This window comes from Elgaria multicarinata, chromosome 3 (assembly GCF_023053635.1).
Source record: "Elgaria multicarinata webbii isolate HBS135686 ecotype San Diego chromosome 3, rElgMul1.1.pri, whole genome shotgun sequence".
NCBI classification, from domain to species: Eukaryota; Metazoa; Chordata; class Lepidosauria; order Squamata; family Anguidae; genus Elgaria; species Elgaria multicarinata.
In genome coordinates this window covers 5,263,617-5,284,343 of record NC_086173.1, presented here as the reverse complement: position 1 = coordinate 5,284,343, position 20,727 = coordinate 5,263,617, and the positions used below count along the sequence as shown (strand labels likewise).

Sequence of the window (20,727 nt, the reverse complement as noted above, 5' to 3'; positions counted from 1 at the left end):
GTGACGCCATACAGGGATGCAGGACAACTGAAATGCTGAGCTGCAGGTTCCATTGTAACCTGGAGTGGATGTGCATACTCTTGTGCAAAGCATTTGAGTCATTACTGACTCCTAGAGGGACGCCTGCTTTCGCTGATGTTTTCTTGGCAGACTTTGTAGCGGGATGGTTTGCCATTGCCTTCCCCAGTCGCTGGGTACTCATTTTACCAACCTCGGAAGGATGGAACGTTGAGTCGACCTGAGCTGGCTGCCTGAGAACCAGCTTTTGCTGGGATCGAACTCAAGCCGTGGGGAGAGTTTCGGCTGCAGTAACTGCCGCTTACCATCCTGGGGACACTCGTTCATAAAGCGTCATATAGGATGCACCGAGGAATCAGGGCTTGAAAGAGCATTCCACTCCTCACTCGCTCTTGTCCTTAGGCGTAACTAATTCGTTTCTTCTCTTACCACCATGATTGTGCTTGTTTTATCCACAGTTAGTCTTAACATAATTACTGTCATCTTGAACGGTGCTTATAAATAATGCCCTCTTCCCATATTTTACCCTGAAACTTACCACCAAATAGAAATACATCAACAAATCAATTCCTGGAGCAAACCCTCTGGCTCCCCATATATCTATACTCCTAAGTCTCTGGTCTTCCCTTCTACTGGAGGACAAACCTCCTAACCTGCTGTTCTCAGATGTACTGGAGAATGCTGCCCTGCCACCAGAATGTAAGATTCAACTGCCAGTCTGGTTGGCTTCTATAGATAGTGTGTGTGTGTGTGTGTGTGTGTGTGTGTGTGTGTGTGTGTGTGATCTTTTCCTTTGCTTCACAGCAAAATACCATGATCCAGCCCTTTAGTTTCTCAGTGTTCATTCTCATGGATTTACATGTATGTATGCTATCATCAAGGCACATTCCTTCCTGACTCAGTTTGCTTCCAGAGACCCAAAGGAAAAGGCCAAAATCTTCCCGATTCTCTAGTGCACCCTCATGTGTTGCTGCCTTTTAAAAAAGAGAAAGGCAGAACACCTAAATGAACAAACATGCATTAAAAATCAAGGTAAAAGAGGAATGTACTAATGGCCAAATTGAGCTGGACTCACACCAGACCACAAAGAACCTTCTGTGACATTTTATGTCAGTCTTCACCTTGATTGGGTTACTGTGAAGATGGATCACATCTTGGCTTCATCCAAATTTTAGGGATTGGCTTTGTTTATTTGTTTACTTATTTACAGCACTTATACTCACCCTTTCGCCAAAAAGTCTCTTAAAGCAACTTACGTAAGTAACACGACAATCCTTGCCCTCAGGATTATCATCCAAAAATTAAGCCATAACACACAAGGAATAAAGGAGAGGGAGGGGAAAATAAAAAGAATTAAAATTGTTTTTAAAAGCCTATTTGAAGAGATGGCAATGGTGACAGTTGTAAGCCCTCACACTTCCTCTCCCGCTTACAGGGCGGTTGGTTGGAATTGCTTCTATGAGGCCTACATGTTTTCTGCAAGCCATGAGAGAAGTGATGCCAAGAAACAGCCCATAGTCCTTCCCTTACGAAAGTGATACAGAAGAAGCAATTCTCTTATTGCCTTAATAAAACTTCCCCACAATGTTGCATCTGGACACCTCCCATGTATTTCAACTAGCCGGAAAATGTCAAGTGTATTGCACCCAGCCAAGAGACCTTTCCTGACTGACTGGTTGGTTCATACTAATCAAAACCATGCTTGCCAAGGACTGGGGAGAGGCTTTGCTGGAAAGAACCATCAATACTGTAACCAGTTGCTCGTCACAAAAACTAGCCACTTCGGAATAGCATTTGCTTTATGAGCTCTGAACAGTACATGAAACCCTGGGCTTCTTTTGCTCTTCCATCTCCGCGGCAGTCAGAACCCCAGAGTTCCTCAGAAGCTTAGCAGGACTTTCCCAAGCAAGAGTTCAGAAATGCAGTGGCGTAGCAGAGCCAAGGTTCACAGGGCCACAGAACTAGTACCGTATTTCTTCAATTCTAAGACACACTTTCCCCCCATATAAACATCTCTTAAAATGGGGTGCATCTCAGAATCACGGGTGCGATTATTATTCTTAGAATCAAAGCTTTTTTCCTGTTGGTGGTACTGAAATTAGTGTGCATCTTACAATCGATGGCGTCTTACAATCGAAGAAATACGATACTTATTTATTAGCAGGGACGCTGATGTCATCTACCAACCCTCACCTCCTCAGAATTCCCTATTCCCTTTGAGCTTAGCTGCCAAAGGATTTTGTTGTGGCTTTGTCTTGAATGAACAATTAAGACTCGTCTGTTTTACAAAAGACCTGCTCTTGGTGGGGTTAAAATGGCTAGAACTGGTTTACTGATATGGACCAACACAGCTGCCTAAATTTTTGGACTCTCCTTGGGGTTAGGGCTATGAGAGCTGTTATGAAGAGAGCCTGCACTTCAAAACTTACTACACCACTGCAGAAATGACAGACAAGCTTCCCTGAATTAATTTGCTGACAACTACTATTGTGAACCGCCCAGACAACTACTATTGTGAACCGCCCAGAGAGCTTCGGCTATTGGACGGTATAAAAATGTAATAAATAAATAAATAAATAAATACTACTCTTTCATCAGCTTTGGGTCCTGTAGGAGCACATCGACTTTAGTGTCATAGAACTCTTCTTAGATGAGGTGTTTAAGGGGGAGAATTTAAATTGGTTAAATTGTCGGCAGTTAGAGCAATGGACAAAAAAATGGGTAAGAAATAATGGGGAGTGTAGCAAAATGACAAAATTTGAAAATTTGATTTTTAGGAAAGAAACTGAGATAGGAGAAAATAAAAGGATAAAAGGTTTAACAAGTGAAATTTATAGAATATTGGCTGAAAAGGGAGAGATAGGGGGAATGGGGAAGATGGTATGGGAAACTGATTTGAGAGTGCAAATAGGGCAGCAGAGTTGGGAGGGAATATGGGGACAAAGAGTGTTGAGAAATATGTCTGTGAGAATAAAAGAAAATTATTATAAAATTGTTTGGAGGTAGTATCTGACCCCGGTGAGATTAAATAGGATAAATAAGACGAATTCAGCAAATTGTTGGGGAGGTTGTGGAGGGAAAGGAACGTATTTACATATGTGGTGGGAATGCGAATGTGTGCAAAAATTGTGAAAAATGGTGTATATTGAAATAAAAAAAATTGTGGGAATAGAGTTGGAAGAGACACCTATGGTAGCATTGCTATCACTATATGGTACTTTAAAGTGTAATAAAGAGATCAAAGAATTAATAACTAATTTGTTGACAGCAGCAAGGTTAATTATAGCTAGGAACTGGAAGGTGCAGGGAAATTATAATATAGAAGAGTGGTATAAGGAAATTTGGGACATAGCTATAAACGATAAATTGACATGTAATATAAGGTTAAGAAAAGGTATAACAAATGTAAATGAATTTGAGGGAATTTGGAAACAGTTCCTAGAATATGTATTCTCTAAGGGGGGTGGAAAATCACCACCGGAAGAAACTATGAGATTCTGGAAGCAAGAATAGATCCCGGAAGGTGGTGGGGAGCATTTATGTTATGTTATGTGATTATGGAAACTAGATAAGTATAATTTGGAATTATAAGCGATGTATGTTTGTTTATTTTATTTTTCTTATGTGGTAATTGTATTATGTAGTCAATTATAAAATAAAGATTATATATATAAAAAAAGAACTCTTCTCCAGTATTCCAATCCCAACAATATTTCCCACTCGTGTGGAAATGGAGCTTGGGGTAATCTATCATCCAATTGTCAGCTGAATCCATGGCCAACCCTGGGTAGGATTTAGGATTATCAATGGTCCCTTTCATGAAGGCAGAAAGCTATGAGAGAGGGTTCCATAGATGCCTGATGTGTGGACTCACAATGAATGCTATAAAACTTCAAAACAAAACACTTACCTACAAATACGTAGTAGCTACATGCCAAAAAGCTGTGTCTAATATGGTCCACTGTGTCTAATATGGTTCACAGTTTAACTCCGTATATTTTTAGGAATGGGGTTCCTCTTCAAAAGCTATAGTGTTGACAAATCACATTTGTTATTTATTACAATCATCCCCTCCGGCTCAGTTGAAAACGCTCCAGAGCAAACCGCATATGATCAATAAAAAAAGACAGCCCCTGACTGCAGGCATACCATCTAAAGCTCATAGGGATGGGGGGGGGGGGGGAAGAAAAACAAGCAAAGCCAGGCACCAATTCTTAAAGTTAGAGGCTCTTAAAATGACCAGCTGGAATGGAACAGGGAGAGGAGGAGTCCAATGAAGTCAATTTCTCAGCAGTACCAATGGAGTGAGATCTGCAGCCTGATCAAATCAGACATGTGAATAGTCCTAGTGAATCACATAGGGGAATAATCAGGAAAGATCTACTGTGTCAAGTGTCCAACAGCCCTAAATCCAACTCATTTGTTACAAAATGCACAACAATCTAACCTCAAATGGGTAGCACACAAAAAACAATCAGATATATTTGCAGTCCAAAATGGATATCACAAGATCATTAAAGCAGGCTTGAAAATAGACACTTGTATGGTTACCTGTGATGAGGAAGACTCAGCTTCAGGTGATCAGCACCCTATTTTATGCCATTTGTGTATAGTGGCATAGTAAATATTTCTGTGTTCTAATCATAATATTTGTGGACAGTTTTTTACAGGCAGTAGAAAAGGAAGGTCAAACTTTGTATAATAATGTTCACAAATTATGTTCCACACAAACACTTTGTAATAATGTTCAGTGCAGATCCAGAGGATTAAGAAAACAGCAGATGCATTCATTTACTGAAAATATTTTAGGTGACCTTTCAGGCAATACACCTTCACAGGCAGCCTACATAAAGAGACAAAACTATAATATACAGTTTCCACAGAATATTATGATTGAAAGCACAAGTTAGTAAAGTTCAGCCCAGAAATTTCTAAAATTAAAGCCATTAAGAACACACTTTAAAACAAGCAGAAGATAACCATCCATAATCCAGAATAATCCACATATTAAATAAAAGCATCTCAGCTGAAAGCAATTTGAAACAGATGGGTCATCAAAACCTGTTTAAAATCCAGAACGGATGACATGTCCCTTCAGAAGGAGTTTCACAACTGAGCAGCTATCACTGAAAAGACCCAGTTTCTAGTGCTCACCAAATGCTTCCTTTATGGCATGACTATTATTATTATTATTATTTATTCATATAGCACCATCAATGTACATGGTGCTGTACAGAGTAAAACAGTAAATAACAAGACCCTGCCGCATAGGCTTACATTCTAATAGCAGTTCAGTCTCCAGTCCACAATTCAAATAAAAGACAAGTGTATTATTCCTCTGTATGGCTTTAGGTCAATTAACAATATTGTCAGATCTAATTAGCCATGAGCAGATATGTATTCGCATGCTGATTGGCTCAACTTCTGAAACAACTCAGAAAGTTCTTCTAAGCTGAGCCTAAAAAGCCTTCAGTAATTCAGAATTGAGCAGCGACTTGCCAAAGATCAGACAAAATAGAGTGAGTTCTCTCATTTCAGCTCTTCCTTTGCAAAAATAAAGTAACAACTCTTATATACAGTAATCAAAATGTGAAAATATGATAAAAGGGTGAACTTTAGTCCCTATGAAGTCTCATTATTCTTAAAGTTTAAGGCCATAAGGTCTATAGGACTAAAAAAAAGACCACTCTAAAGTAGCACACATGATCCCATGCAAAATTGGCTCTTCCTTTCTATCCTCCTAGTCCACTTTTGAAGTCTTTTTTTCACTCTGTCCAAAGGCCATTATCAATTTATCATGCTCTTAAATTCTTGTAACAGCAAAACATATTTCTGCTCTGATAGAAGTGATGGGTTCCTTGTTTTTGATTCCAGTTTCCCTTGGCTCCAGTTAACAAAAAACATGACCTTAGATATGTGAGCAGGCGTGTTTGAGAAACAAAGCAGAAGAAAGGGCAAATTATTTAATTCCATCATAACAACTATTTCGCTTTCACTGAGCCATATCGACTGGAAGGGACAACATTACCCAATGCAATAAATGACAGTATAAAATTTAATGCTATCAATGAATTAAATCTCCATAAAACTGCATATGAATAAAACAATAGTTTGTAACACAAAACATACTTTTGGTTTTAAGATAATACAAGCACCTGCCATTTTGGGTAGCATCCCAGAAGAGGCCTTCTTCTGTGCAGGAGAAGAGAAAATGTCTCTTCTAAAGATGGCACCTGCTACTTATGTGGGTTTTTTTAAGCACCTGTAGTTTTTTTTAAAAAATCTTTTAAAAAATCTACTGCCCAATTTTAAATTAATTGATTACAATTACAGTTTATTGCTTATTAGCCAGTCAGGCCATGCGCATACAGAAACATAATAAAATACTTCTCACGCCAGAGGTAATACCAAAATACGTGTTAATAAAATGGCTAACAAGAGCAGGTTAGAATATCTTGTCATCCTGGACAATATTTGCTGACATATAATATTATATTAATAAGTTTAGTCTTTTATGGCTGCCAGTGACTTTTGTTTCTCCAGAGCCCATTTGATAAACTTTGCAGTCCAATATGACGTGTAATAACTTGTACCAGCCAATAGAGTTATGCTTGTAGAGGAGATATAATTGAACCCAACAATTAAGGGTTCAAGATATTGCTTCCTCAGCTCTGTGTACAATGAGCCCTCTGCTAGGAAGTGATCCTCTGCCTTAAGCTGGCTGGGCAATCTGCTTTTACATGTGGTAGGACCTGTCGAAAGGCAGATCAGGGAATAGGGATTCAGCTTGTGTTGGATGGGGTTACACTCCCCCTGAAGACGCAGGTCCACAGCTGGGGTGTACTTCTGGATTCAGCCCTGAGCCTGGATGCCCAGGTTTCAGCGGTGGCCAGGAGTTCATTTGCACAGTTAAAGCTGGTGCGCCAGCTGCGCCCGTTCCTAGAGATGTCGGACCTGGCCACGGTGACACATGCCTTAGTTACATCCCGATTGGATTACTGTAACGCGCTCTACGTGGGGCTGCCTTTGAAGAGTGTTCGGAAACTCCAGCTGGTTCAAAGAGCTGCAGCCAGATTGTTGACCGGGGCTGGTTACAAGGAGCAGAGAACTCCCCTGTTAAAACAGCTCCACTGGCTTCCAGTCTGTTTCCAGGCACAATTCAAAGTGCTGGTTATGACCTATAAAGCTCTATATGGTTCGGGTCCAGGTTATTTGAAAGAACGTATTCTCCCTTATGAGCCTGCCCGTGCTTTGAGATCTTCTGGAGAGGCCCTTCTTTCAGTCCCACCTTCTTCACAGGCACGCTTGGTGGGAACATGGGAGAGGGCCTTCTCGGTGGCTGCTCCGGTGCTCTGGAACTCTCTTCCCAGGGAAGCTAGGCTGGCTCCCTCCTTGATGGGCTTTCGGAAGCAGGCTAAAACTTTTTTGTTCCAGCAGGCCTTTGGAGAATAATCCAGACCTCCATCTATGTTAATGTCTTATAATTTTGTTGTGTATTTTTTAATTGTTTATGGTTTTGTTTCCCTCCCCCCCCCCCATGTATATTTTAAACTTTGTAAGGCCGCCTTGAGGCCCAGCATTGGGCAAAAGGCGGGATACAAATATAATAATAATAATAATAATAATAATAATAATAATAATAATAATAATAATAATAATAACGTGCCTTCACCTCCATCAGCTGGAGTGAATTCAGTCTGCACCGAGTCATAAGTCATCTCAGCTCATATGAGGTGACAAAAGTTAGGTACGGGGGGGACCTTCCTGGGAAGGTAATAATACTTCTATAGATCATGTTGGAATGACTCCCAGCAACAACGGCCATTGCATGATGTCAACATCATGTAGCCTTCTAAAGATCTCCTCCCTGGCCTTATCGTACCCTCTTGCTAGTAGGTATGTTTGCAAAAAGCCCAGCTCAGAGATGTTCTTATCTTGTCTGCCCATGAGTCTTTCCCTATATCTTCATATGCTGATAAAACCAAGGGTGAGACCAGTTGGAACACTATCTTTAGCCAAAAGATGGTGGCTGCTTTTTGTTCCCACTGAATGACAAGCTGTTTCTAATCAGACAATGGCCTTGGTGGTGGATCTAGGTACCCCGAGTACTCTGGATGGGAATTTATGCTTCATTGACTCCAATGAGGTAATGTCTGCATGGGCCCAGGCAGGTGCCCCATATAAAATCTGGGGGAGTAATTTACTTTTGAATAGCTTTATTAAGAGGGCTACCATCTTTCCACTCAGTCCTGCTGCAAAGTGAAGAGTGGCTTTGACAACTGTTGCTTTCAAATGCTCGGACCAGGATTCTGAACTTTGAAACGTCACTCCTAGATGTTTGTACTTATTGACCTGATCAAGTAGGTAGCTATCTAACTGCCATTGGTATTTCTTCCTCCTTTTGCCAAAAGCTAAGATTTTAGTTTTATTGTAATTGAACTGAAGGGCTTCCCTCATACAATATGAGCTTAAAGCTCTTAGAAGCCTAAGCATCCTCACCTGGTTATATGACAAGCAAACGGTATCACCTGCATATAATAACACTGAGATGCTCCTGTCCTTTAGATGAGGTGGGGAGAAATCAGGACTAGATAAGAAGGAAACTATGTCATTAAGATATAGATTAAATAAGAGAGGTGCTAGCAGACATCCCTGGCACACTCCTTTGTTGATAATAATAGGATTTGCAAGATCTCCACCCGAAGAGATTCTCACATGTAGACTAGAGTTTTCATACAGCTCGTGTATTCTCCTGAGCAATTAATGATCAACATTTTAAAGTGTAAGCTTGTGCCAAAGGTGGGGTCTGGATATAGAATCGAAGGCTGCTCGGAGATCTAGTGAAAAAAAGGGGAGAAGCAAATTCTCAGGATGCTGAACTTTTTATTTGTAGGTTGAAGAGCCCAACGCAACTCTGAAAAAGACATTCTGTTAATAAGATTTTTGCAGACGTCTTCCTATATCCCCCTGAAGGCCTTGAAAAAATACAGGACGCAGACAAGCTGGAGCGTGTCCAGAGGAGGGCAACCAGGATGATCAGGGGTCTGGAAACAAAGCCCTATGAAGAGAGACTGAAAGAACTGGGCATGTTTAGCCTGGAGGAGAGAAGATTGAGGGGAGACATGATAGCACTCTTCAAAGACTTGCAAGGTGGTCACACAGAGGAGGGCCAGGATCTCTTCTTGATCCTCCCAGAGTGCAGGACACGGAATAACGGGCTCAAGTTAAAGGAAGCCAGATTCCGGCTGGATATCAGGAAAAACTTCCTGACCGTTAGAGCAGTACGACAACGGAATCAGTTGCCTGGTGAGATTGTGGGCTCTCCCACACTAGAGGCCTTCAAGAGACAGCTGGACAACCATCTGTCAGGGATGCTTTAGGGTGGATTCCTGCATCGATGGCCTTGTAGGCCCCTTCCAACTCTGCTATTCTATGATTCTAAGCGTTTTAATAGAAAGCAATGGTCAACTATAGGTCTACCACACCGGAAGCCTGCTTGTTCTTCAGCCAGGAGATTCTCCCCACTATCAAACAGAGTGTTGCCAAGTTGGTGGGGAAAAAATAAGAGTTGTGTATAATCTAAATGCATTGCTGAATTTAAGAATCCAAACAAGATACATTAGAAACATTAGAGATGTATAATAACCTTCAATTCACCAGTGTTGGTCAAAGAAATCTTTGCTGCGGGGGCCCAACTGAGTAAATATGGAATAAAGGCTAGAAGGGTCTTTAAAACCAATTGATTAATTGACTTAGGCTGCAATCCTATACCTACTTTCTGCAGAGTAAGCCCCTTTTAACTCAATGGGATTTATTTCTGAGTAGACGTGAATAGGATTGCATTGCAAATGTCACAACCCCTATGCCTTTGGCTTCATTACATCATTCTTTGCAAACATAAAAGAATGACATGTGGGCAATTTTTAAAATAGTAGTTTATTTATTTATTTATTACATTTCTATACCGCCCAATAGCCGGCGCTCTCTGGGCGGTTCACAAAAATTAATGATGCTGATTATTAATTAGTTGTAACTAAAAAAATTAGTTGTATATTTTTGAACAGAACCATTAAAGAAATCAAGTCATCTAATGAACCAGGCATACAAGATAAACAACAGGAAGTACTTCCTAGCACAACACATAGTTTACTAATTAGCAGCCATCTCCATAAGATGTTGTAATGATCAGTAGCACAAAGAGATTTTTAATAAAAGTATTGGGTAACTATCTGGCAGATAAGGTCTCTTTGCTAGGATAGTCAAAAACATGACTTCCATGTTCAGAGTCACTCAACCCCTGAATGCCAAATACTGAGGTCTTACACCTCGATGGGATATTCCCCCCAGACAACTGTTTTCTAAAATAGATTTTATTATAATATATAAGGAAATGCAATGTGTAGTATAAACAATATAACATTCAAGCAAACCGCCCCCCAAGCATCGTTATCTAACGTTCCCACAAAATATCATTCAGAAGAGTCCGCTAGTATCTTATTAGACAAGTAGAAAAAGAAACACACAGTGTAGACCTAGGGCATCTAGCCCTTGTATCCCTTATAAACTCAATAAAAGGGTGCAATGGCCATCTTTTGTCAACTCTGTTAGAACAGATAACTAGACATGGAAATGTTGTAAATAAAATAGTGAAATAATATAAACTTTCAGAGTACAGTTTGGGTATTTCCCTATCCTATTCACGTAGTTCACAAATGAACACCTCAAAAATGTGTGCGTGTGTGTTTCAACTGGGGAGAAGGGCAGACAGCAGTTTTAAAACAGCAGTAGAAACTCCTCAATTTCAGTAATTCCAAAAGCAGATACAATTACTTTTACTGAAATGTAGGTAAGTAGTATTTCAAACTACTTTGAAGGCAGGGGTGGTTTAAATGCATCTGCTTTTAAAATAGCTTGTCTCCATTGGTGTTGAGATCTAGTGACTTACCCAAAGGCATCCCAGTGAGCTGAACGGTAGAGATCTGAACCCCGAGTTCCACATTTCCAAACCCAACACTAGCCCTATTCAGGAATTTTGCCTAAACACCATGAGGCCACAAAGTGTGTAGGGGGCCTGGGGCCTGCATCCCAGCCCTACCCACTCTACGCCTGACCTTCACATGTTTTGAGTGTGAACAAAATAATTCAGTTTTAGTTCATCCACTAATAAAAACCTCTCTGGGCAGATTACATGATAAACGAATACAAATTGGACACAATGAGAACATTAATCAGCACAGGAAATATTAAAATATATAATAGCAGTCACGATAGCATTCTACAGGCGTAGCTAAACTATAAGAGCCGGAATCTAAAGTGTCTAGGAGAAAAAGTGCCAAAAGAGAAGTAGTGTGGGCGTAAGGCAAGCTTCCTCGGGGAGGGAATTCCGTAAGCAGGGTTCCACAACCCAAAAGGCCCTGTCTCTTGAGCACACTTAAAAAGAGTCTCTTCAGACCAGGGCTGGATTACCTGTAGCCCTCCAGAAGTCGTTAATACTCCAGTTACCATCAGCCTCAGCCAGTGCGGCCAATGGTGAAGGATGCTGGGAGTAATACTTCCCCAATCCTAAATGTACAAAGCCATGGGCAGAGCTGACACGCACAGGGACATTGGGGACGGCGTGCACATCCTAGCCCTTTGCACTTTTGTGGCCTTACACTTTTAGGGCGGATGCCTGCATAGGGATACCGCATCTCCCTGGTCTTCCAAGGCAAGTTAGTTTTAATCAGCCCAGCAGGTACAGGAGGACACTTCAGCATCATATAAAGCCACCTTTGCTCTTTCTAGTTTTGGTTTCATGTATGTGTGTTTGTGTGTGTATGGGGGCGAGGGGGGGGGGCAGGGTCATTTGGTTTAAAAAAAATCAGTTTCTGCTACTGTTCAGTCTGGGGAGGTACAAAGTCGAGATCTGCCCCCAGGAGCTAGCGTGAATGGTTGCCCATAGCAACAGCTCTGGGGCCTTGGCAAGGAACACCAGGAGAAGAGTGATCACATCTCCCTCAGCTGAATGGGCTCTGGTAGGGTCCTGGCTATAGAAGTGTCGGTAGAGATCCCCCAGCCGGTAGCTCATGCGAGGACCTTTAACCAGGTCTCTGAAGGCCGGCAGAGTGTCCAGGCAGCCAGTGTTTCCGGGCAGGTCAGCCCCCACTTGCCTTAGCTCTGTACGAAGTATGGGGAAGTCAAAACCATTGCCGTTGTGGGCCACCAAGCAGACGGGACCAGCTTGCCGGTCCAGAAACCCCTTCAGGGCTTCCACCACCGCTTTGTTCATAGGTGGCTTGTGGTTCTCCTCCAGGTCCTGTTTGCTCAGCGCAGTGATCCGCTGTGCTTCAAAGGTGAAGGGTTTCTGGGGGTCAATGCAGAGGGTGAGTTTGTCTATGATGCGCGGGAGCCGCTCCTGAGGAGTCATCAAGATATCCATTTGAGAGCGTTGCAGGGAATGGCGATTAACAGCGAAGAGACACAGCTCAGCCATGCGAGGCTGGTCATGGGGCAAGCCGGTGGTTTCAATATCAAGGAAGACAAACGTTTGGAAGCTCTGGAAAGAAGCCATGGCTGATACAGAGGAAGAGGATGTTAGAATTTGGTCTACACTGGCATTGCTACAAGTACCAAGCAAGGGTGCGGGGCTGAAAACTACAGCATTCAGTCATGATAAAAAGAAATTCCATGTGCAGAGTTCTGCCCATGCGCAGGTGGAACTTTATCTTTTAGGTGGATTCCTGCATTGAGCAGGGGGTTGGACTCGATGGCCTTGTAGGTCCCTTCCAACTCTGCTATTCTATGATTCTATGATCTCACATCGACACCACAGCAGCTTCAGTTGCAGAAGAGAAAAGCCACTGCTAAATTTTAAAAGTGGCTGGCCTCTACAGCAGTGATACCAACCCACCCACAAAACTTCAGCTGCATGTGGGGTGACGGGGAAGTATTACACAATATCTGAAGCAGTAAACACTTTGTAGATTGACACTTAACGCGCAAGCGAGGTTTATGTCGTAATGGAGAAGCTTTTAAATTAACAAAAGGCTCTGCATACAAATAATGGGGCAAGTAGAATAAGGAACAAGGAAGAACATCTCCATTTGCTCTCGCTATTGCTGCTCCAAGATCACAATATCAGAGAGAATCATACATGTCTCCTCACCCACCCTACGATCGTGACGTGGGCCGTGTAAAACTGGAACCTGAACTACACTTGTCTTGAGCACAACTGCATGGCCCTTAAGCGGAAAGGTTTGATAAAGACCAGAGTGGACTACCAAATTCTCCCAGCAGTTCCACTAGAACAGAAATGGAAGAAGCCCATGATAACACAGGGCTGGGCCCAGTGCCAGTGCTACCATTGGGCCAACTAGGCAGCCGCCTAGGGCGCAGACCTCAGAGGGGCGCAGTACTGCCCTTTAAGGGTCAGAGTTTTATACAAAGCTGTTTTAAGAAAAAAAAACATAATAAGTTCAAGTTTTGTGCTTCTTATTTTTTCTACAAAACATCTGTTCTTAAAAATTGAAGTTGGCATTTTGTGTGTGTGTGTGTGTGTGCAAGTAGCTCGCCTTGCCGAGGGCACAAAATAGTCTGGCCCTGGCCCTGGCTCGGCCACTTAAAGCCCTCCAGATATTTGGGCCTACATTTCCCACTAGCCCTCTAGGGTGACCATATGAAAAGGAGGACAGGGCTCCTGTATCTTTAACAGTTGTATTGAAAAAGGAATTTCAGCAGGTGTCATTTGTATATATGGAGAACCTGCTGAAATTTCCTCTTCATTACAACATTTAAAGCTGCAGGTGCCCTGCCCTCTTTTGAATCTGGTCACTCTAGTATAGCTCCTGCACTTTAACTGTTGTGATGAAGAGGAATTTACACCAGGTTCTCCATATATACAAATGACACCTGCTGAAATTTTCTTGTCTATACAACTGTTAAAGATACAGGAGCCCTGTCCTCCTTTTCATATGGTCACCCTACCCTAGCCAGCACAGCCAATGGTAAGCGTTTGATGAGCCACAAATTGGAAAACACAAGCGAAGCCGGTCCAGTCCTGACTTTAGGTGTTTTTGCACCTAAAACAAAGAAATCCAAACGAGAATCGTCTGCTCTGGAATAGGGGTTTGGGTTGTTGACATTAGATGACACTGCGAAAAACAAAACAGAACCTGGACAAAGCTCTTTCCACCCCACCCCGAGAAGAGACTGAGTCATGTTGCTTCATGATAAACTGAGCCCTGACTGCCCTCTTCCTGCCATCTGCCTTGCTGGGGCTGAGAGACTGACATGAGCTGAAGCTTCGTTAGGCATCCGATAGATAAACTCAAGTGGTGTGTCTCGTCGCTCACTGTCTACACACAGCTGGGGAGAGACAGGCCTGTATTTAAGGGTTGCAGACAAGGGAGAAGTATCTGGTGGAATTTTCCCTTCTCTGGAAATTCCCAAAGGTAAAGGATCCATTTCAGGCTCTAGATGTAGCAACCCTAACTAGAGGTGTATGGACTACAGGGCTCATCTGAGACCCAAAGAAAGAGCCATGCCAAGACTCCTTCTGCTTCTCACCTGTAAAATGGGAATAATAGTATTGACCTAAGTCAGAGGACTAAAAGAAGATATAATTTGTCACCTACCTATCTGTACTTGAGCAATAATCATGTTAGATGTCCCAATCACTTTCCTCATAGGGAGAATACAAAAATTCTAGATCTCACTCACAGCTCCTGAGACTGCAAACTACATCACCACTACCACCAAAAGACCTTTCCGGAAAATCCAGGATTTCAGTTTTCCAGAGGGCCACCCATCCACTCCACTTCCCTTTCCATACAGAGCCACAGGCAGGAGTGAGTCCTGATTGACAGAGGTCCGTCATTTTTTCTCCCTCTCTCAAAAGTATCACTCATTTAAGTCGATCGACAGAAGGTTCAGGATCAATTGTTATGAGAGCTAAATGGAAACTCCACAGCCAGGGGCAGTATATCTTTTGATACTAAATTATGGTGGGCTCTAACAACAGGAGAAAATCTTAGGCTCTGTTCCTGAGCCCTAGAGGCACCCGGATGGCCGTCCCTGGAAGCAAAATGTTGTTTTAGACGGAATTTGGATACGATCTTATCCACTAAGTTTCCAGCCCTCTGTCCGCCTACTCTAGAGTAAACCCACTACACTGAGTAGGACTTCCTTCTAGTAAACAGGCAAGACCACTTTAGTTGATTGGTACAGAACTGCCAAGCATCGTTTACTCACCTTTTAAGCGGAGAGAAAGGAAATTCCTAATCCTAACTTTTCCTAAATGTTGGCAGCAGGAGCAGAAGAAGAACTCAAGCGGATCCCCTTGGTTTGCTTACCAAGCGCCGGGAGGAACCTCAACCAGAGGCAGCGATGCTTTCAACTGGGTGCGTGTCTGACTTTCGAAGCGCTCCGCGATGAAATCGAAAGTTGCATGTTCAGGCAAGTCCCCAAAACCCGGCTCCTGGCTGTGGGCGGGCAGCGAATAGGGAAATCAGCCACTACGCCGGAGGCTGATGGGAGATGTAGTTTCTAAAGCGCAGTTAAGCAATTACGGTAATGGCTGGAGAAGCTATCAATTAGATTACAGCAGCTCCCTTTCCCCTCTAGAGGGCGCCTGTGTAAAAAAGCCACTGTACCTTTCACCTGGCTGCAACCGAACCGCAGGGATGGACACGAAAGTTTATTTTATTTTATTTATTTTATTTTTATTTTTTATTTAATACTATTTTTATTGATTTTCAAGTAAGGACAAATACAATAAATACACAGAGTAAAAGAAAACACTCAACAACATTATAGATGTTCCCATAGCACCACTATAAAAAAAACATGGGTGTTCATTCCTTCAGTAAGCACTTGGTACAGAAAAAGATGCAGGTTAAGTTAGAACCTCTGACCAAAAGGATTCCTGAGTCATTGGGGGTCTAGGTTCGCCAGGATTCGTATTAATAAATGTGAAAAAGTCCAACCAGTTTTCCACAAATGTGTCTGATGTTATTTCTCCTCTTGCTAAGGGTGACCATATGAAAAGGAGGACAGGGCTCCTGTATCTTTAACAGTTGTATAGACAAGAAAATTTCAGCAGGTGTCATTTGTATATATGGAGAACCTGGTGTAAATTCCTCTTCATCACAACAGTTAAAGTGCAGGAGCTATACTAGAGTGACCAGATTCAAAAGAGGGCAGGGCACCTGCAGCTTTAAATGTTGTAATGAAGAGGAAATTTCAGCAGGTTCTCCATATATACAAATGACACCTGCTGAAATTCCTTTTTCAATACAACTGTTAAAGATACAGGAGCCCTGTCCTCCTTTTCATAGGGTCACCTGCTATGTTGTGTCAATTTATCATTTAAAGCTAGTTTCCAAATCTTATCAAACCAGTGTTGATGGTCAAAAGGTCTGTCGCTTTATTTATTACACTTATATACCGCCCCCATAGCCAGGGCTCTCTGGGCGGTTTACAGAAATTCTAATATTAAGATAAAAACCAGTATACAATTTTTTAAATTCTAAAACACAGAATATATACACATAAAGCATGAAAAACTGTTTAAATTATTATTATTATTATTATTATTATTATTATTATTATTAATTTATTTATTTATATAGCACCATCAATGTACATGGTGCTGTACAGAGTAAAACAGTAAATTTAAAAACTAAACATGTTCAGAGCTTCATCCCACGTACCTGTTTCCCTCGAATTATCCCCATGGCATAGAGCTGTCATCATTGTTGTTGTTAGCTAAATCACACCCCAGGCGTTGGCGCTCCTAAAATCATTTGCATACCAGGAAAAGGGTTTAAAGGTGGGGGGGGATGTAAAAAAAAACATTTTAAAAAGTCAACGGACAACCCAATCCGATTCAAACTTGTTATGCTGAAAGCCCTCCTTAATATCTATTACTGTGCCGATTTTGATGTCTTTATCTAAAAAACTTATGCAGATGTAAGCATTTGTTTAATTTGCAGTTTAAAAATATCAAATCGTTCTCCTGCGCCCCCAGTGGCCGCTCGGAGAACAACAAAAGATTCCCTCTACAAAGGGGTACAAAATCGGGGAGGAGGACCTAGTGTTGCCGAGCAGATGCAGTTAACTATGATGGCTAAACGGAACTTCCTTTTTGGGGGGCAATGACCTTGGGATTGGGTCAAGGGCTGAGTGCTCCATGTCCAGATGACAGGCTAGGCAACCTATGAAAGAAAAGTTTTCTTAATCCGTGAGTTGTCCTTACATTCCAACAGGCCCAATGGGTGTACTGCAGAGTACCAGTTTCTGGGAGAGGTCGGGAAAACTGTGGGGGAGAAGTGCACCTTCAGGTTTTGGAGGGATCTGGCCGGCCAGGTGTTAGACTAAATGGAACCCTTGGTCTGATGATGCAGGGCTCTTCCTGGGTTATTACAGCCAGTGTGGAGCAGTGGCTGAAGTGTTGGATTGGGAGTCGGGAGATCCAGGTTCTAGTCCCCACTCAGCCATGGAAACCCGCTGGTTGACTTTGGGCCAGTCACTGGCTCTCAGCCCAACCTACCTCACAGGGTTGTTGTTGTGAGGATCATAAAATGAAGAGGAAGAGGACAATGTATGCCGCTTTGGGTTCCTTGGAGGAAAAAAGGCGGGATATAAATGCAATAAATACTAATAAATAATATTTAATTATTATTTTGGGATATTGTATTACTCCACCAATATATTTGGATGATTCTGAAGTCGGTTGCTAGTTCCGAGTTCCTTATTGACACAAAAGTTTGAAACAGAACTGAGGGTGCTTCCAGATGGGTCTTTTATTGTGCAATAGCACTGCCTCATTCACAGAATGTTATGGGGTCCAGGTATGGGGGGGAGCTTCCAGACAAGGCTTTTAAATGTGCAATCATCTTGCCTCACTTATCAAATTGTATGGGGGTTCAGACAACATCGTCACCCACTTGTAACTCTCTCCTGTTTCCATCTTCTGTCTTTTATCTTACCGCAGAAAATCCGTCAAGGAAGAAAACACAGAATAACTTCACAATACCTTTTGCCAGGTCATGTTAGGAGACCTCCATCTGGAGCCACCTTCAATCAATAAATATAATAAAGAACTAAAGTTTATATGCCCTAATATATCAAAAGAGGCTTTGGTCTACCCCAGTCATATATCTCCATGACTGGGAGACTTGACCCCATTGAAATCCATAATAATTCTTTCCAGTCAAAAGCATTGGTTTGGCACAACCCTTTTTAATGCTATGGTAGAGTGTGTGAAATCAGAGTGAATGAAGAGTTAATAGTGGTAGGAGTAGGGTGACCAACTGTCAGGATTTCCCCGGATTTGTCCTGGTTTTTGTTCTTTCCATGGTGTCAGGGGCGATTTTCTATCATTTTCAATAATGTCCTGGAATGACACACCTTCCCCTTTAAGGCTGCCATTAGCATGGCAGGAGGGAGTGACATGCTTTCTTGAGGCACGTCATTCCCCCAACCCGAGCTCCAATTGAGGTCTTAAAGGGGAAAGTGGGTCATTCGTGGACATTATAGAAAAGGCCCCAATTGGAGTGGATGGTGGTGGTGCAGAATGAAATCCTTTCCCCTCCTCCACTCCAATCGGGTTCTTTAAGGTGGCGGGGGAATAAAGTACTTTCTGCAGGACTCAGAAAGCTGCTTCCCCACACACACACTAGGTGTCCTCTTTTTTGGTTTCCCAAATATGGTCACCCTAGGTAGGAGGAGCATCAGTCTCCCAGAGGTAGTCTGGGAAAAAGACACTGGCCGTTGTTATAGGTTATGTTGTTCTTGTCAAGATAGTTAAAGGTTCTATATCTAAATTGTGTTTTATGTTCAGATACATAGTACCAGTTATTTCTTAGACGCTGACCTGGTTCGCACTATCATCACAGCCCACTGTGGCTTATTTAAGTCAAAACAAGTCACAGTGCCTGTGGGGTGTGAGCTTGCCTATTCAAGCCCCGGCCACTGCTTGTTAAACAACCCTCAAATAAATCCTGGTGCGCTGCAGTGATCATGTGGACAGGCCCACTGTGTCTATTATCAAAGGAGTCTCTATTACAACAAAAGTGCGAGGACGCCAGAAGACAGTTAACAACGAGGAATTCGGGCTGTGCACACTGCATCAGTGTTGGGCCACCCCAGATCATGCAAACATTCAAGAGAGAGTCCTGTACAAGAGAGCATAGAATTGCAACTGGCCCAACACTTTTTTGGGCCAGTTGCAATTCTATCTAGCAAAAAATATATTAAATAAGGAGAAACTTTGTTTAGACATCTGGCCACATTTGTGGCAGTATCTTGAGTTTAGCTCCCTAGCCCACACAAAAAAACTCCTGTGTGAAGTGTGTCCGGCCGTTAACTGCATCCGGAGTTAAACATAAACACCTTATTGCGTTCATCGGAGTCCTTTTTCCAATCTTTCACCTCTTTTCTTCTCACCCATTGACAAAAGCCTGTTTACTTTTGACACCGTTATCATGTTATTATTTCCAGCATCAACCTGAACTTCAGAAATAAAGATGGTGTGGTGTGTCTGTGTTTTTAGGATTAAAGATGACATTGCATCCCTGGTGGTCACCCCAGCTGCCAACTGAATGTCTTCTGTGATGGTCTTGTGGTTTCTCTTGTCTTCCGATTGATAAAACGCCGATTAGCTAGTAAAATATAAACGGTTGAGATTGTACTGCGATGTAATTCATATCAAGGGGAGAAGTGAATACTTTTAAGCCTCAAAGGGTTCCAGAGAGGAAGAAATGAGGCAGTTGTCAGTTGGAGTGAATAGGGACCGATGTAAATACAGGCACTCAGATCTTATGTAATTGGTGACAGAAACTACTTGTGTATCAGGACCCTGAGATCCGCAGGCAGCCCCATATTTCTCGGCCTGTGCTCTCCTGACTCTGTGCCCAGTGGATTGGGACACCCCCAGGGTCTTTGGTTTTACAGATTTTACTATTAATAGTTTATAATAACTTCATACAACTTATTGATTTAAATATAATTAATGAGAGAGCAGGCAGCATTTAATATATGTTAGCTAACTACCTTTGCAGTGGCTGGAGCAGTTTGCAGCTCAACTGCCTGTGGGCTACGCTTCGGAGATATCCTTCATGTCTCTGACCTCTGGAGCAGGAAGTGGAGGACAGACCTGCAGAGGATATGAGTCCTCTCATTCCAATGTGACATGGCTATGTCAAGCTCCACTTCATTCAGGAAGATATTGAGTCCCAAAATCCTCCTGTGCCAGATGGAGTCTCTGGCAGACCAAGGCAGCCTTGTCCACTCTGTACTCTAGAATTTCATAATTCAGAGGATTCAAAGTGTTCTTCTTGGCAGACACAATTTTCTTCCCCCATCTTGGGTTTATCCGAACAGATGTTCTTAATATCAGGGGTGGCCAGATTGTCACATTGTCTGATAGGAAGCTTCTGCTGCTGCTCCTGGTAGTCCGACACAAAATGTTCTTTCTGTTTAACGTCCATGTTGTCACTCACCCGTCAGCTCAAAACTTTAGGTTTATTCAGCAAAATCCCTAGTATAGAATTTCAGGAAACAACCCATACGTAAAACTCCCCAATGACTCTACTGTCATTCCTGCTTCAATTCCCACAAGGCCTGTACCCCAGTTGCTGACCCTGTGCCCAGGGAGGTGGGGGGGACGCTGGCTCTTTCGTTCTCCTCCACTATTTTCTCCCCAACTTACTTTGTGAACTCAAAGATTAT

At 42.4% G+C, this 20,727-nt stretch overlaps 1 protein-coding gene across 3 annotated transcripts in view; it reads right to left on the bottom strand.

Moving 5' to 3' along the window:
• The window catches only part of TREX2 (three prime repair exonuclease 2), a 30,898-nt gene extending 13,487 nt beyond the window's left edge, over window positions 1–17,411 (bottom strand). The window contains exons 1-3 of one of the 3 annotated variants that reach the window (XM_063119133.1): window positions 16,707–17,407; window positions 15,348–15,476; window positions 9,936–12,570 (exon numbers count right to left, since the gene is read on the bottom strand). In XM_063119133.1, coding sequence (XP_062975203.1) covers window positions 11,879–12,568 — 690 coding nt within the window. In that variant the 5' untranslated portion in view covers window positions 12,569–12,570; window positions 15,348–15,476; window positions 16,707–17,407 and the 3' untranslated portion in view covers window positions 9,936–11,878. Of the gene's footprint in view, window positions 1–9,935; window positions 12,571–15,246; window positions 15,477–16,706 lie in introns of those variants that run through there. The other 2 variants (XM_063119132.1, XR_010025156.1) reach the window with 2 other exon arrangements.
• Between the last annotated feature and the right edge of the window lie 3,316 nt (window positions 17,412–20,727).